The sequence below is a fragment of the Aquarana catesbeiana genome, linkage group LG01 (assembly GCF_042186555.1).
Source record: "Aquarana catesbeiana isolate 2022-GZ linkage group LG01, ASM4218655v1, whole genome shotgun sequence".
Taxonomy (NCBI): Eukaryota; Metazoa; Chordata; class Amphibia; order Anura; family Ranidae; genus Aquarana; species Aquarana catesbeiana.
Window position 1 is genome coordinate 727460674 of NC_133324.1, and position 18138 is coordinate 727478811.

The 18138-nt window shown below is 38.8% G+C and overlaps 1 protein-coding gene across 4 annotated transcripts in view; it reads left to right on the top strand.

Moving 5' to 3' along the window:
• Positions 1-18138, top strand: part of LOC141112037 (uncharacterized) — a 46892-nt gene that overhangs the window by 19925 nt on the left and 8829 nt on the right. The window contains exons 3-7 of one of the 4 annotated variants that reach the window (XM_073604419.1): positions 351-425; positions 3969-4031; positions 5839-5919; positions 6451-6468; positions 15399-15478. In XM_073604419.1, the coding sequence (XP_073460520.1) occupies positions 351-425; positions 3969-4031; positions 5839-5919; positions 6451-6468; positions 15399-15478 (317 nt within the window). The remainder of the gene's footprint in view (positions 1-350; positions 426-3968; positions 4032-5838; positions 5920-6450; positions 6469-15398; positions 15479-18138) is intronic. The other 3 variants (XM_073604426.1, XM_073604442.1, XM_073604434.1) reach the window with 3 other exon arrangements.

Here is an 18138-nt window from a genome sequence, read left to right on the forward strand (position 1 = left end):
AAGCCCATTGACAGCTGATGACTCATCAGTTGTTAAGGACACCACGACTGGCTTCCCGGTCCCGCTCTTTAACAACCAGCTATTCACAATCAGAGCTTAGAATGCACTGTGCAGTGCATTGCAGGGCATTCAGCAGGAATAAGACCTGTCGAACGGGTGTTCGCGAACTTCTGCTTGGCCCGAACCGTTCACCCAACTCTATTTACAAATATCTCCATGACTTTTAAATTAGGAATAATTGGATCACATATGATTTAGAGTAGAAAAAATTGTTGACTTATTTTTTGCACACCATAGAAATAAAAAGTAATGAAAAATAATTACCTTATTTCTTACATTACTCAACACAGACCAAGCAACATCTGAAACTACAAGCGGATCTGTGCTTCCAGTTTTTCACACAGTTAGTGAAGCACCTGACAATAGTAAGTTTGTAATTTATAGATTTATATAATAAAATTGACTTACCCTCTGTTTTTTTCCCTTAAAAAACACCAAAAACACCAATTAGAATTGTCATTAAAATTGCTAATATAGTGCTAATAACTGTTTTTTTAATAATTTAAAATGGACTGACATTTATTTTGACCTGTGCATTGTGCATCATTATTTTAAAGAAAGCTGCTGTTTTAAAAATACTGCAAATCAATTTTGAAACTATATCAACATGTTAAAGTTCATCTGAGATTATCAGGTTTGAGCTTACTTTAATGCCAGATTGGTTAAATATGGTAACATTGTATAAGGAATTAATATTAGACCAAGAAAACAAACTGTACTATGTCTAGAAAATGTTAGCAACTGCAGGCTTCTTTATTTTGGGGAAATACACCAAAGAGTAACTTGAAGTAATGCAATTCTATTTACTTCTAAAATGCTATTCCCATATGAAATTGCATTTTTTATTCCCCTTTATTTATATAATTTCTATAATTTTCCTAATGTTGAATATATTGCATTTAATTAAAAAATAAATATATACATGAAATAAAAAAAAAAATTAACATTGAAAAAAATATCCTTACAAATGGGTGTAAAGAATGATTCTACACTCTAATGCCCCGTACACACAGTCGGTCATTAATCGGACATTCCGACAACAAAATCCTAGGATTTTTTCCAACGGATGTTGGCTCAAACTTGTCTTGCATACACACGGTCACACAAAGTTTTCGGAAAATCCGATTATTGTAAACGCAGTGACGTAAAATACGTACGTCGGGACTATAAACGGGGCAGTAGCCAATAGCTTTCATCTCTTTATTTATTCTGAGCATGCGTGGCACTTTGTGCGTCGGATTTGTGTGCACACGATCGGAAATTCCGACAACGGATGTTGTTGTCGGAAAATTTTATAGCCTGCTCTCAAACTTTGGGTGTCGGAAAATCCGATGGAAAATGTGTGATGGAGCCTACACACGGTCGGAATTTCCAACAAGGTCCTATCACACATTTTCCGTCGGAAAATCCGACCGTGTGTACGGGGCATTAGGCCCCTTTTACACGGGGCATTATCCATGCAGTCACGTTTTTTTCTAAGAAAAAAATGATTCAGATTACAATAGTTAACATCAGTTTGCACATCTGTCTTCAATTCAGTTCAGTCTACATCCATTTTCACTTCAGTTCCATTCAGTTTACATCAGTTTATATCAGTTTAGTTCAGTTTATTGTACATCAGTTTACAGCAATCTACATCCGTTTTTGCATTTGTTTATATTAGTTGTTGCAAAAACAATCAGCGGTGACAATGGTATACACAAAAAAAGTTGACATAAATGAAACGGATGAAAACGGATGGCATCCGTTTTCATCCGTTATATCTGTTCCGTTTTAATGTAGCTGGACATTGGCTGTTCTGTTTAAAAAATCGTAACTGAACGGACGCGGATGTAAATGGATGATTGTCCAGCGCCGGCTCCTAACAACCGATACAAAAACCAACCATTTGTATGTTTACATCCATTTAGGTCCACTTCTGTTTTTTAACCAGAACAAAAATAGAGACTTGTTCTGTTGAAAAAAATGGAAACAAACACAGACACGAATGTAAAAGGATGATGCCCATAGGAATGCATTGTTATCTAACTTTGAAGAGTCTCTGCAGTGGGAGCACATGTATTTTAATGGATAGGTGCCTTAGCCTAATCTACAACCCCCTGTCCTGTACATCTGACCTGACCTTCAAGTGTAGGAGTAAAGCTTCAGTCACATCTGTGAAGAGTTCCTGTGATGGGGCGGACTGTGCTAGAGGAGATTTCAAAAATGAAAACTCCAGAGGAGACCACATATAGATAACTATGCTCTGGGGTGGGGGTGTTCAAGATTAGATTATTTTAGGAGGCTGGGAAAAGAAGGCTGGGACTGTACCTAAAATGTAGTCATCCTTTAACATTTTCTTGTGGTTGTCATAAGCTGGTGGCATTACCTTGTCTTTTCAGTTGCACTTTTCAACCCAAAATCTATTTTTTTCTGTGTTTGCAAACATACTCCACAGTTTTTCCTAAAGTGGAACTTTACCCATAACAACTTGATAAAAAATAATGTGCTTTAGCAAGGAACATACAGTCCACATTAATAATTATGCTACCAAAATAAGTGTGTGCTGTAAATTGCCTCCAGCATTGCACCTGTTTAGTCTTGTTGAAGGCTGCCTTTTTGCTGTGAAGCTCAGAGCCCCTGAACAGAAGCAATTCAGAAAGTGGAACTAAACCTATCAATTAAACTGATTCAAAAAATAGTTACATTCCTGGAATGCTGGGATTGCAAACTGTCACATTTGATTGTGTCCTCAACCAAACTGTCAAACCATCAAATGGCTGGTGTCATAACCGATCAGATGTGTAGCATTATGGTAGATGCAGATCAAACAGAAGCAAACAGAAGCAGCTTCCTTGTCTGTAAAGGATAGGAGGCTTTAATTCCGCTTTAAGGCTGTCAGCAGATTGGCCTCTACAAATTCAGCAGTGCCTACAAATGCCCAATGATGGAGAGCAACTGAGCATGTGCAGAGCAGGATAAGACGGTGTATTACTGGATTTAAACAGTATAGGCACTTATTTTAAATGTACATTACAAATTACATAGCTATACCGGCAAAAGAGGCCAGCCTGAGGTAATCTAGCAGGACTTTATTTTCTGACTAAAAGTCCACTTTAAGCAGTATATTTTTTGTGATTCTGTTGCAAAGTTTCTTACTTGGAGATCATCCCAGTAACATAATTATTTGTTGCAGGCCTACACTAAGCTGCTGCTAACTAGTGGCATCAGTGTCAGCCTGCCATATGTGCTGCTTCTGTTGGCCATTGGGAAGGCTATAAGGTCTGTAGGAGGTATGCGCAGAGCTCATAATTGGCCCAGCAGCCTACTGAAGGAGCACACACTGCAGACTGATAACGCTGCTGCTGTTGGTGAGGCAGTGGCTTAGTACTGTCAACCTGAAACAGGAAGTGCTGATACTGGCAGGATCTACAGGTAAGACAACAGATTTGGCTTGATGCCATACATACTAAAAATTGATTTAGTGTTGACACATCTTCAATGATGTATTATAGGATTTAGAGCTATGTTAATTTGTGCCTTTTATTTCTGCTTGGAATTCAGCTATGGGCTCATTCATTGTTTTGGGAAAGAACTAGTTAAATTATAGCAGCTCTATAGCGCTACATCAAAATTGGACAGCAGTAGGTGCATGGATCTGAATGCATGGTTCTACTTTCAGATCCCTGCACCCACTCTTACCTTCATCCTCATGTCAAACTTTGACATGTGATTGTGTCTGTGCAGCCACTGCATGTGCATCCACTTCTGTGGGCTGCCTGCTGGCAGCTTTGGGGTGGACACGCATGAATCTGCCAGCTGCTTTGCACAGAGAACAGGACTAATCACCCATCTGAATGAACCCTAAAAGCTGAGAAGTGGGAACACAACAATTACATATTTTTATATCTCATCATAACATTCACCAGGTGAACCAATAACACAGCCTGAATTTTCCACCTCGCCTGCAGATACCAAAGCACCTGACAGTGGTAAGTGCGCAATCTACAAATGTAAATCACAGTAGCAATAGACTGCAATCCTGTCTTGTTTGCTCTAAGTGATAATTCATTGTGTATTTTTATTACAATTTACGATATAATAGTCTTAAAATTTGTTTTTAATATAAATAAATATTATATATTTACTTATTTATATATATATATATATATATATATATATATATATATATATATATATATATATATATATATATATTTATATATATGTATGTGTGTACTTGTATAAAAAAGAGGAATGGCACAACTGTTCATTTAAGGACTAGCTAAACTATTTGAGAAATAAGTGCATAATATCATCATATTTTAGAATACCAGAAACTAAAATGATTATCGAAGTTAAATAAAAAATAGAATATAAATATTTTTTTTATATAAGGCCAAAGAGGGAACAAGGTGCCCACTACAAAATAGTACGTGCCTCAAAGTTCCTCATTTATACCTCCTATAAGTATATGAGTATTAAGATAATAGATCCAAAAGGTTTCTCTGCAGCAGAGGTTATGGAATCTCCCCACCACGAGTCGCAAGGGGGGAATTTGCTCCAAAACCCAGACCTGAAGGCCATTGGTGGAGCAATTATGAGTGTACTTAAACTGACAGGGAACACTATGATCAGTACTACCTTCCTCAATGAGTGTCCGGTGTTTGCAGAAATGTGCCTGGACTGTGCAAATTGTCCTGCCTATGTAAATGAGACCACATGGACATGAGAGGTAGTATATAACAAAGTTAGTAGAACAGATGAAAAAGGAGCTGATGGAAAAAGTTTTACCCTTCTTGTTGGTGAAACTCTTTTTGCAATAGACAACAAATGTATACACTTTACATTTTCATTTTCTACATTTAAACATCCCTATTATGTTGAAAAAAGTAGCTATAGGATTAGAAGAGGGCTTATTACTGGGTGGTAGTTTGCTGATGTACAATTCTGTTTTTGACATTAGGTGCCCTTTGGTACACAAATTTGAGTCTGTTTGGGAGGACTGGCCCCAACTTGGGGTCCTTCAAAAGTATTTCCCAATGTCTAGCAATGACCTTCTCCATCTGTTTAAAACAGGAAAGGATATGAATTTAAACTATGAATTTAATATCAGACCCAGAGGTGGTCTCTATTTTAACGGCCCTAGTATGAGTGATAGCACATGTTTTAAAGGATTGTTCAACTAAGGTGGGGCCAAAACCTTTTTGCAAAAATCATTCTTTGAGGATCTGACCTTGGGAAAAGTAATCCTAGTTGAGCCACGTGTACAGTTCTTCCGGAGTCTGCTCTTCTTTGGGGATGATATTAATTTGCGGGAGCTGCAGAGGTTTTCCTGCTTGTTCTAGCTTCAGTCCATCTTTCCTCCTGCTCAGCCATCCACCCATGCTCTCATTCATCCATCCACTCCTCCCAACTTTCCCTTGTTGATGCTTCATAGATAAAGGTTTTAAAGGACTAAGTGATTCTGTACTTCCCAATGGAGCTTTGTATATACTGTGTACTCATACACTTTTTTGGATTCCCTTCCAAAAGAAGCTTTTTTATATAAAAAACAAAACAAAAAAAAACAAATGAACCAGGTGTTAAACCCCTTAGAAATACAGTATGTCACTCCTAAATAATGCCTAAAAAAATGCCAGTGTTACACAGACTTGAAACGTATAGTGTATAGAATGCTTTACTATCAGCGATACTTGCAATGGCGTTTTTAGCATGCTGTACTTGTTAGTGAAGCGTCATGCATCCAGGCTAATGTTAAATTATGAAATACAAGTTTTTGATATATTTTTTTTATAGGCATTTCAGAAACTACTTCAGATAAACCCTTCACCACCAACTCAACAACAGCTACAAAAGACACGACAACTCCTCTAGGACGTATGTGAAATACTTGGTTCATACTGTAAGGGCTCATTCACACTTGCGACCAGGGGCATAAAAAAAGGCCAGTGAGCCGCAGTTTTACTGTACCCCTAAACCAAATACAGCAGCTGGAGGGGGTTATATACATGCCATGGCTGCAACAAAACCCTTGTCATCACATTCAGTAGGCAGTAGCCCTACTGAATGTGAAACATTCACGTGAATTTCAGCAAGGGGCAGCAAGGGCTTCTGCAAATGTAAAATTACAATAACTTCTTTGCACATATTGTCAAGCCTGACTTCTTCTATCGTAGCCAGATCCTTCCAACTCCATCAGAATCAAGACAGTTTGTGGATCTTCTTGCCATTAACAGATTCGGCTTTTAGGGTGCATTCATATGTAGTGTACACTGGCGGGCACAGCAAAATCTATTGTATGCTCCATAGAAATATATTGTAAACATGAGGCTGGTAACCATATATAACTGTATATCGAACAGCTTTACAATTTCTTTCTCACGCTGTTTTTCATTCTATTCTGTTTAGAACATTCAGAAACTGCAGGTAAGCCTTACTCTCTCATTCTACTTTAATTTACTTTGGTCATGTTGTGTGATGTGGCAGAGATGCAAGGAACCAGCACTCCCTATTCACATGGTGCACTTCTGTACCAGAAGTCATGAATGAGTAGTGCACGAGTGAACGATAGTTCCCTGCATCTCTAGGTGGCTTCCATGAAAATCCCATGTACAACGTATTGGGAAGAGAAGAAGAGAATGACTGCACATTTGGATCCAAAAGATGCTGTAGAAATGTCTTTATTGACATGAGTCAGACAAAATTGCAATGATTGAAATGGGTGTATATGGGTCACCGGCGCAAAATAACTGTTGATTGTGTCAAAACATAAAAAAACATATAAAACTGGTTGCTGCAGTAAAAAAATAAATTCATCCAATAGGTGAAAGAAAATTAAATTAAAGTAAAAATAATGTTGGCTGCGCTACCCCAATATCATATAATTAAATACACCACTTTTTTTGACCCGTGAAATAAATAATATAAATGACATAAATGAAAATGAGATATAAATATTGCACAATGATATATAATCTCTATCACATACTATCAATCTTTATCATAAAATTAAAATATGCTTCAAAATAACACCACATAAACTTCCAATATCTGTGTGTTAAATTCTATATTATAATGTCCAATTTTTACTAGTGCTTTGCGATGTACCAGTTAAACAGTGAATCCCTGTGTGGACTATCCACTGTGAATATGCTATTCCTGTGCTCTTAATTTCTCATTCATGATTAGTTGTGACTATTCTACCACTCCAGTGACAACACCACCACCACCACCACATGGATTGGCCACTCACCAGATAATGGTATAAATATGCCTTTGGTTCATTAAGAAGGGATAACCACTCCACTTGTGTTGCTTGTCTATGCTGTCCCCAATAAAATTATGAGCAAGTAATATCCATCCTCATAAAAAACAAACAGCGATCATTGCGCAGTATGCATACACTGTTTATAAACAATTAAAAAAGAGACTGTAAACTCAAATTTTCTAGTGCCCATGAGCCGGCACCAAGCTTATCCAGCAGTTAGAATGGATGAAGATGTCGCTGTGTGTTTCCTATGTCGGCGTGCAGTGCAAGCCTCGTTTTCATGCGTTTCGCAATGGACGGATATTACTTGCTCATAATTTTATTGGGACAGCATAGACAAGCAAAACAAGTGGAGTGGTTATCTCTTCTTAATGAACCAAAGGCGTATTTATACCATTATCTCGTGAGTGGCCAATCCATGTGGTGTTGTCACTGGAGTGGTGGAATAGTCACAACTAATCATGGATGAGGAATTAAGAGCACAAGAATAGCATATTCACAGGGATTCAGGGATTCACTGTTTAACTGGCACATCGCAAAGCACTTGCAAAAATTGGACATTATAATATAGAATTTAACACACAGATATTGGAAGTTTATGTGGTGTTATTTTGAAGCATATTTTGATTTTATGTTTATGATAAAGATTGATATTATATGATAGCGATTATATATCTGTGCAATATTTATATCTCATTTTCATTTATGTCAGTTATACGATCTATTTCACGGGTGAAAAACGTGGTGTAATTAATGATATGATATTGGGGGTAGCACAGCCAACACTATTTTTACTTTAACCACCTCAATACTGGGCACTTTGACCCCCTTCCTTCCCAGACCAATTTTAAGCTTTCAGCGCTCTCGCACGTTCAATGACAATTGAGCAGTCATGCAATGCTGTACCCAAATGAAATTTTTATCATTTTGTTCACACAAATAGAGCTTTCTTTTGGTGGTATTTATTCACGACCCCCTTTTTTTGTGTGATAGAAGCGAAAAAAGAGCGGAATTTTGGAAAAAAAACCCAATATTTTCTTCTTTCTATTTTAAAAGAAATCCAATAAAATCAAATTTTGTCATAAATTTAAGCCAAAATGTATTCTGCTACATGTTTTTGTTAAAAAAAAATCCCATTAAGTGTATAATAATTGGTTTGTGTGATCACGGACAGATGTACGCAAATGATCATGTACAGATGTACGCAGGAGATCACGGACATATGTGTGCAGAAAATTATTGGGACATATGATTTTACTGTTACATATGTGGGGGACAGGTGTTTTTACTATGTGGGGACATGTGTTTTGGGCACATGTGTTTGGGGACATATATGTTTACTTTGTGTTTTTTACATTGTGGGGACACTAGACTGGTGATCAGTGAGTAAAAAGCTGTAAAAAGCTGTAAAAACGCATGTGTGATCCTGCTCCTTCTGAGGGACGTTCCTGAACGTCCACTCAGAAGGAGAGAGCGCCCACCTGGCCGTTTATGTGCAGTAGACTGGTGGGAAGTGGTTAAAATTGAAATGATGATCAGTTGACGCATTTCACACGAAAAGAACCGTGCGTACAAGCATGGTTCTTTTCGTGTGAAATGCGTGAACTGATCATCATTGCAATTTTGTCTGGCTCATGACAAAGAAATTTCTACAGCATCTTTTGGATCGAAGTGTGCGATCAATCCCTTCTTCTCTTCTTGATATTGCCTACGGTGATGAGCCAGGATTAGCACCTTGGACTGGGTGTGTCCATTTTTTGCCTGAAGCTGTGTGCGCACCCTTCTTCTGTTTCCTGATTACAACATATTGGGCCAGCGTTTCTCAACCTTTCTTTAGTCATGGCATCCTTTAACAGCATGCAAAATCATGAGGCAATCCTAATAACACCAGGGAGGCCAAACAAAGACAACCCACCAAAGCAGCTTCACCAGAGGACCAACAGCAGTGTAACCAGTAGAAATACTTTATTGAGATCACTTATCAAAAAACAACATTTAGCCAAAAGGCATACAAAGCACACGGTCACGTGGGTGAAATGCATTGACATAAACAGTGTCAACGAGCTGCAGGCTCTGTCCATATAGGCGGAGCATTGAATGCCACCCTGCCTACCACATACTACATGGCGGATCTACCTTGTCCAAGCCAAAGCATGCGATGACTGAAATTGCTAGCTACTGGCAGCACTAAGAGGGACAGCAAGATCCAAAAAAAACTGAGAACGGATAAACGTGACAGGACATACGGCATTGGAGTGGTGAGAGCCTCTGAGCAAATCCTAAATCCAAGCTTTAGGAATTCCATATGTTATCCTAGAGAGCCGGTTTGCCAGGTTGGATAGATTGTTGGCTGCTGAACTTATGCATTGACGGTTAGTTATGCTTCACACTTTTGGAACTGCCTGAGCCACTTTCTAATCTCCTAGTACTATCCTCTCTGCCGACGCTGTCTCTCCATATGGATTAACTGACCCGGCTGGCTTATATGGCGACTGGTTCCACTAACCACTTTTTTTGCCAGAATCAATGACTAATTGCTGCAACTATACAGACTTCTGTCAAATCGATACGCACACCGTCCATCTATCGGACACCGAGACTGATGTATATTTACATTACTGCAATTTTGTGGCATACCAATTAGGTGGCTACACCTCAAGGGTCAACTACAGCCAGGGACTATTATTAGATTTGGACATGATACAAGCCTATTAGTGGGCCTACTCCTATTAGTGGGCCTACTTAGGTGGCTTTGAACGATAATGCTCAGTATTGCTGATTTGAACACTCCTCTTCTAGCAAGGCACCAATGTAGATTAGGTGCTGATCCCCATACTTGATTCACTCATTTCCAGATAGCTTGACTTAGCACCACTGTGAAATCTGGTGATAATACCACTATGTGCATTTAAGCTGATTCCAGGCATACCTTGTGGTTGGCTATGTCCTGGATTGCCTGCTCTAACATTTCTGCTTAGCGCCAACCTTATGCTGAATATACATGAATCACAGTGTGATTGTACATAATGGTGGCCTGGGCTCTAGTGGTTTTAAGGTGACAACATTGTCAATCCTTGATTTTAACAGTGACTGTTTTTTATGCCTTTTGGCTAAAAGTATTTCTACTGCTTACACTGCTGTTGGTCCTCTGGTGAAGCTGCTTTTGTGGGCTGTCTTTCTTTGACCTCCCAGGTGTTATTAAGATTGTGTCTTTAGCTTAAGAGGAACCCCACTAATTTATATAGTGAGTCGGTGACCAGTTGTTTTTGGACTGCTAATTGAGATCTCCCTAGATGGGAATATATACCCTCATCTTATTCCTTTGTCATTTGAAAATCATGAGGCGCCCTAGTCCTGGACTGTATTTATTGGGCTGAAGGACAACTGCAGGGTGTCATCTGCACAGAATGATAAGTCCCTCTTTCACATCAGACTCATCTCCCCCATCACTCCAGAGTCCCTCCATCATTATAGAGTCCTTCTATCACATCAGAGTCATGACCATCACATTAGAGTCTAGACATGTGCAAATTGTTTAGTTCCAAATTAGGTTTTTAACGAATTTAGACAAATTTGTTAATTCGGAAATATCAGAATTTTTGAATTTCTGAATTTTTGCAAATATCTGAATTTCCAAATTTTTCCGAATATTCAGAAATTCGAAAATTCAAAATTTCGGAAATTTGAAAATTTGAAATTTCGGAAATTCGAAAATTCAACATTTCGGAAATTCGAAAATCCAAACATTAAAAATTTTGGAAATTCGAAAATAAAAAATTTGAAATTCCAAAAATTCTAAAATCCGAAATTTCAGAAATTTGGAATTCGTAAACATAACGAATTAAAGTTAATTATTATTATTATTATTTAGTTTCATTCCATTTGTTTAGATGCGGCATTCTTTATTTTGGATAATTCGTAACTTCAGATAAATTTGTATTTGTTATGTTCACTAACAACCAAATTTGAAAGGAAATTCCAATACCTGTAAATTAATAGTTAGTTATTATTAGTTAGTTAATTATTTTGAATTCTTGGACTTTTGGATTTTCGTTCTTTCTAATTTTCGGATTTTCCTTTCTTATTTTCGGATTTTATAATTTTTGGATTTTATAATTTCCGAATTTTTGAATTTTCAAATTTTCAAATTTTCAAATTGACGAATTTCTGAATTTTTGAATTTACCAATTTTTGCATTTCCGAATTTTCAAGTTTCCGAATTTCTGAATTTTTGAATTTACCAATTTTTGCATTTCCGAATTTTCGAATTTTCAAATTTACGAATTTACGAATTCAGGACTTTTGAATTTACGAATGTTCAGATTTTCAAATTTTCAAATTTTCAAATTTACAAATTTACGAATGTTTGAATTTACGAATGTTTGAATTTTCAAATTTTTGAATTTACGAATTTTTGAATTTACGAATTTTCAAATTTACGAATTTTCGAATTTTCAAATTTTCCGAATTTCTGAATTTTTGAATTTACGATTTTATGAATTTATGAATTTTCGAATTCTGAATTTACGAATTATGAATTTTTTTAAATTTTACGAATTTCAGATTTATGAATTTCCGAATTTTCAAATTTACGAATTTATGAATTCAGAACTTTCGAATTTACGAATTTTTGAATTTTCGAGTTTTCAAGTTTCCGAATTTTTGAATTTCTGAATTTCCGAATTTTTGAATTTCCGAATCTTTGAATTTTTGAATTTCCTAATTTTTGAATTTCCGAATTTTTGAATTTTCAAATTTCTGAATTTCTGAATTTCTGAATTTTTGAATTTAGGAATTTTTGAGTTTCCAAATTTTCAAATTTCCGAATTAACGAATTTCTGAATTTTTGAATTTTTGAATTCACGAACTTTTGAATTTACGAATTTTCGAATTTACGAATGTACGAATTACGAATTTTTGAATTTTACAAATTTCGGATTTACGAATTATTCAATTTTTGAATTTTCAAATTTTTGAATTTACGAATTTTTGAATTTACGAATTTTCGAATTTTTGAATTTCCGAATTTCCAAAAAAAAACAAAAATCAAATGAAACGAAAACTAACAAATTTTTCGGCAGTGTACAAGACCTCACTTTCATATTAGAGGCCCCTTTCACATGTGTTTCCTTAACACATCAGAGTCCCCCCCTGAACATTACAGTCCTTCCTTCACATTAGACCCCCTTCCTTTCACACCAGAGTCAGCCTCCATCACACCAGAGTCAGATCCCCTCTTCACAACAGAGTGCTCAGTCCCACTTTCACACATTTTGAAGAGGATGGAAGTCCTGCTTCTGTACAGATCTGTTCCATCTCCTGTGTCATGATGCTGGAGAGGGCTAGAGATGGAACAGGTCTGGCCAGATCCTGGACTTCTATTCATTTCTGAATGCCTGCCCTGGATCTATGTCATATATTTTCATGAGGTGGGTGAGCCAGCCCCCCAGCAACATATCAACGATTAATGTTGTGCATCTTGGTTGGTCCCCTGCAACATTTTACAGTGTGGAAATAGGGGCAGAGCACTGTGCATCGATTCCTGATACTGACATCACTGGTCCTGGAAGGCATGACTGAAACCTGGGGGGGAACACAGCTCACTCCTGCCCCACCCTATGGGCCTCCAGCATCCTTCCCAAAACCTAGAGTTAGAGAACATCAACTCCCAGGTGCGCAGCATTTAGAAACCGGTGTTGCAGTGCCTACACCAGCATCCACCACCCCAGCAAACCTTGTCACCTCACACCAGTGATATGACCACAGTTACCAATGGATACAGGAAATGAACCTCACTCTGTAACTATGTGCTTAATCTCTCTCTGTCTCTCAGGGGCCCCTCTACATCTCTCCCGTGACTCCCAGGCTAGATCCCTAGGTACTCTGTGCCGCAGGTCTGGTTCCCGGCTGCTAGTGAAGGGGACAAGCACAACACCCCTTCACTACCAGAGTAGCCATTACCTAATGCCAAGTCACCCATTCCCTTGCTGGTTGGCTGCTTAAGCTATCATACATGTATGATTGTCCCTAGAAAGTCCCTGCTGAACCTGCTGAATTTCGATCCATCCATGGGCAGTTTTACAAAGTTAGCATTTTACCATTTATCAGTTTATTAGATCCACCCATCAGGATGGCTTTTACATGAGAAAGCTAAGCCCTGATCCTCTACCAAGAAAGCCACTACCACACAGACACAGCGTGGAATAAAGCGTTGTAAGCTGGTCCCAGGGGTATATTCATATATAGATATATATCTATATATAGATATATAGATATATATCTATATATAGATATATATAAAGATATACATCTATATATATATAGATATATCTACAGTATCTCACAAAAGTGAGTACACCCCTCACATTTTTGTAAATATTTTATTATATCTTTTCATGGGACAACACTGAAGAAATGACACTTTGCTACAATGTAAAGTAGTGAGTGTACAGATTGTATAAGAGTGTAAATGTGTTGTCCCCTCAAAATAACTCAACACACAGCCATTAATGTCTAAACCGCTGGCAGCGAAAGTGAGTACACCCCTAAGTGAAAATGTCCAAACTGGGCCCAATTAGCCATTTTCCCTTCCTGGTGTCATGTGACTCGTTAGTGTTACAAGGCCTCAGGTGTGAATGAGGAGCAAATTTGGTGTTATCGCTCTCACTCTCTCTTACTGGTCACTGGAAGTTCAACATGGCGCACCTCATGGCAAAGAACGCTCTAAGGATCTGAAAAAAAGAATTGTTGCTCTACATAAAGATGGCCTAGGATATAAGAAGATTGCCAAGACCCTGAAACTGAGCTGCATCAGAGTGGCCAAGACCATACAGTGGTTTAACAGGACAGGTTCCACTCAGAACAGGCCTCGCCATGGTCGACCAAAGAAGTTGAGTGCATGTGCTCAGCATCATATCCAGAGGTTGTCTTTGGGAAATAGACATTTGAGTGCTGCCTGCATTGCTGCAGAGTTTGAAGGGGTGGGGGGTCAGCCTGTCTGTGCTCAGACCAAACACCACACACTGCATCAAATTGGTCTGCATGGCTGTCGTCCCAGAAAGAAGCCTCTTCTAAAGATGATGCACAAGAAAGCCAGCAAACAGTTTGCTGAAGACAAGCGGATTAAGGACATTGATTACTGGAACCATGTCCTGTGGTCTGATGAGACCAAGATAAACGTATTTGGTTCAGATGGTGTCAAGCGTGTGTGGCGGCAACCAGGTGAGGAGTACAAAGACAAGTGTGCCTTGCCTACAGTCAAGTATGGTGGTGGGAGTGTCATGGTCTGGGGCTGCATGAGTGCTGCCGACACTGGGGAGCTACAGTTCATTGAGGGAACCATGAATGCCAACATGTACTGTGACATACTGAAGCTGAACATGATCCCCTCCCTTCAGAGACTGGGCCACAGGGCAGAATTCCAACATGATGACAACCCCAAACACGCCTCCAAGATGATCACTGCCTTGCTAAAGAAGCTGAAGCTAAAGGTGATGGCCAAGCATGTCTCCAGACCTTAACCGTATTGAGCAGCTGTGGAGCATCCTCAAACGGAAGGTGAGCTCTAACATCCACTAGCTCCGTGATGTCATCATGGAGGAGGGGAAGAGCACTCCAGTGGTAACCTGTGAAGCTCTGGTGAACTCCATTCCCAAAAGGGTTAAGGCAGTGCTGGAAAATAATGGTGGCCACACAAAATATTGACACTTTGGGCCCAATTTGGACATTTTCACTTAGGGTTGTACTCACTTTTGCTGCCAGTGGTTACTGTAGATGCTGAATGTGTAGAAAGATAGATAGATAGATAGATAGATAGATAGATAGATAGATAGATAGATAGATAGATAGATAGATAGATAGATAGATAGATAGATAGGAAAATTGGTCTTCTTTAACATGTCAGATTTCAACTGTGGTACTGCAGTTTGGGAAGTCAAATTCAATTGTTCTTGCTAAGGATTGGAAAATATGTAAGTGCTAGAAGAGAAGCAGATGATTGTACAATAAATAGATTTAAATTGTTCTTAGCAAATGTTTTCCATTTATGTCAATGATACTTTTACTAAATACATTTATTTTTTCCTCTAAGGTGTTCTCATTGGCTGTCTGGTGGGTTTGTTCTTTATTATCATCATCAGCTGTTTAGCATACCATATAAGAAATAAGAGAGTAAGTATTTAATACTCTGAAATATTAATCACATCCTGTCATATACATGTAGCGCTGGTAGATTTTCAATCTACTGCTTATAGGTAAATTTAGTGGGTTATCTGTTTATACATAGTCAGATTTGCCTCTGTTCCAGCTTGGCTGAGTTGCAAGTAGTTTTGCACTGTGCCTGTAGGTGTCGTTGTCACCATGGGTCGGTGTTGGAAAGGCAACACGTTGAAGCATATGAGTGCTCCTCTGTCCTGGAGATAACTCGGTGGAGGTGGTCCTCCGAGTTGCATTCTGGGAGAGGGTATTTATGGGACAGACGCCATGTTTTAGGGTTCGTCTTTCATTCCACCTGCTGGCCCTCCTGGCCGACAGGTATGTGCTAGGAGTACTACCTCGTGGTCCTCCGTCCGGGAGGCCCACGTCGCTGCAGCATGTGGGTGGGCCCAGAATCCTGTCTGGGGCCTACCACAGCGGCAGAGAAATGGTCCTGGGCTGTCTGTCCTACGGGAAGAAGCTGGACAACTGAGAAGATCCCAGGGGAGGACCCGTCATGGAAGGATCATGCAGAGTGCTTGTCTGGAGAGGGGCTTGGTGACTCAGTTGGAGGACGCATCCTAAAGTAATCCTACCGCATAGTACTGCCGGGTCGGCTTAAAGGTTGTAGTGCTGTGTTTGCTGTTCATCTTAAACCATTACATCCTGTGGCAGAGGATTGTACGGGTTTTGTTCCAATCAAGTCTGTGGCAGAGACTTTTGTTCGTGCTGCGTACTGGCTGCTAGGTTAGTGAGAGAAACCTATCCAGGCGGGCAAAGATTCAACTCTAAAAAGAGAGTACATTCATCTACGAGCTTTCCATTCCTAATACGACACTAAGAAAAGGTATTTGAACTTCCCTGCAACTCTCCTTCTACCTCTTTCCTGCTAGTTCCTTCAATTTACATTTATTAAAGCATTGGAAAAGATACTCAAGTGTCCGTTGCCTACATCGTCTGGTGTTAAACTCAACGGGACCCTAGACCCGGTTCTGGTGAAATAGAGGTAACGAAGGTGACGGTAACAGCCCGCTTTAAACCAGCAGCTCCACGAGAGTTATTGCTACATACACATGGCTAGAATAGTTCCAGTATTAGCAACCCCCAAAAAGGGTATCTGTGTATGGTGTCCAAACCAGCTAAAACTGTCACTTCAGGTAACCGTTTCTGCAGTCTTGATGCTTCATGACCATCAAACTACCCAAACTTTCACATAGCAGAAGTTTGTAAAAAAAAAAAAAAAAAAAAAAATGATGTACATTGTGCTTTTGCTCACTTCTCAGAGCTCCTAAGCTAAGTTGAAGTATTGGTATTCCTTGAGCATTATGTAACAACTTACGGTAATTTAATTCAGATCTATGGCTGAATATACACATGATCCAAAGAAAGTGCTTGTTTTTCTCACGTGTCTTGCCACTCTTAACACTGGCTGTTAATTAATATCTACATTTAAGTGTATGTATTGCCAAACCTTTTTTTTCTTTATTTAGGATAGATTATGAAATGATTTAAACCCTTTCTGGTTTATTTTTTTGCTGTGTACTATTGGGGAAATTTCCTTTCACTTTTCTGTCCCAAAATCACAACAAAGAGTAATCTCTTTGCCAGACATCTTTCAATTGCAAAATTGTTGTCCAAAGAGTGGTTGCATCCAATCAGATGCAGCTATTGCTCCGGTATTCTGACAGGTTGCAGCCGTCAAAAACAATAGCCACAGCAGGAGATTCTCGATTTGCACTGTATGGCATGGATTGGGGGATTTTGTTTGATTATTTTTGTTCAGCCCGCAAATTAAACAAAAATAATTAATCTATATACCTTGCATTAGACAGTTGTCCATGGAACCAGTGTAACCATTGGAAGATTTCCTCTTTCCTTTTGACCTGTGGGCAACTCTAAAATGTTTGATTTCCACCAATACAAATAGAGAAGTGAAGTTCCCCAATGGGAACACAAACAGTAATAAATGTTTAGCAGTTTAACCCTTCCCCATCTAAGTAAATATTAAATATACAAATGGGGGGGGGGGGGGGGGTTAGATGGTCATTAGAGTTAAACTTTTGTTTTTGGAGGGGGGGGGGGTGATTTACTAAAAATGAAGAGTGCAAAATCTAGTGCAGCTGTGCGTGGTAGCCAATCAGCTTCTGATTTCAGCTTGTTCAGTTAAGCTTTGACAAAAAAAACTGGAAGCTGATTGGTTTCTATGCAGAAATTTTGCACTGTTCAGTTTTAGTAAATCAACCCTCTTTGTGTCTTCATAGACTAACATGACAGAGAAGTAAGAGGTATCATGCAAACCTTTGTTTTCACCTTACCTTCTAATGTAGCCCCAGGTCTATAGCGTCTATATGGCAGCACCTCCAGGTTCACCTCCTCATATCTTTGGATTCTCTACAGTGTTCTGTAGGATCTCTCAAACCTGGGGTGCTCTAGTATGCAAGTACTGACTACCGCATAATGGTTGAGCTCTGGACTCTGTACCACCTTCACCCCCTGCACCTAACTATTGATCAATTAGGTATCCCATCACATTTTTTTGTCCAATGGAATACAAGCTGTGTTTTATAGTTGCAGACTTGTGTGAGTTTTGGGTAAACTGATAATTATTTGCAAAACAATTGGAGGACCTGAGCCCA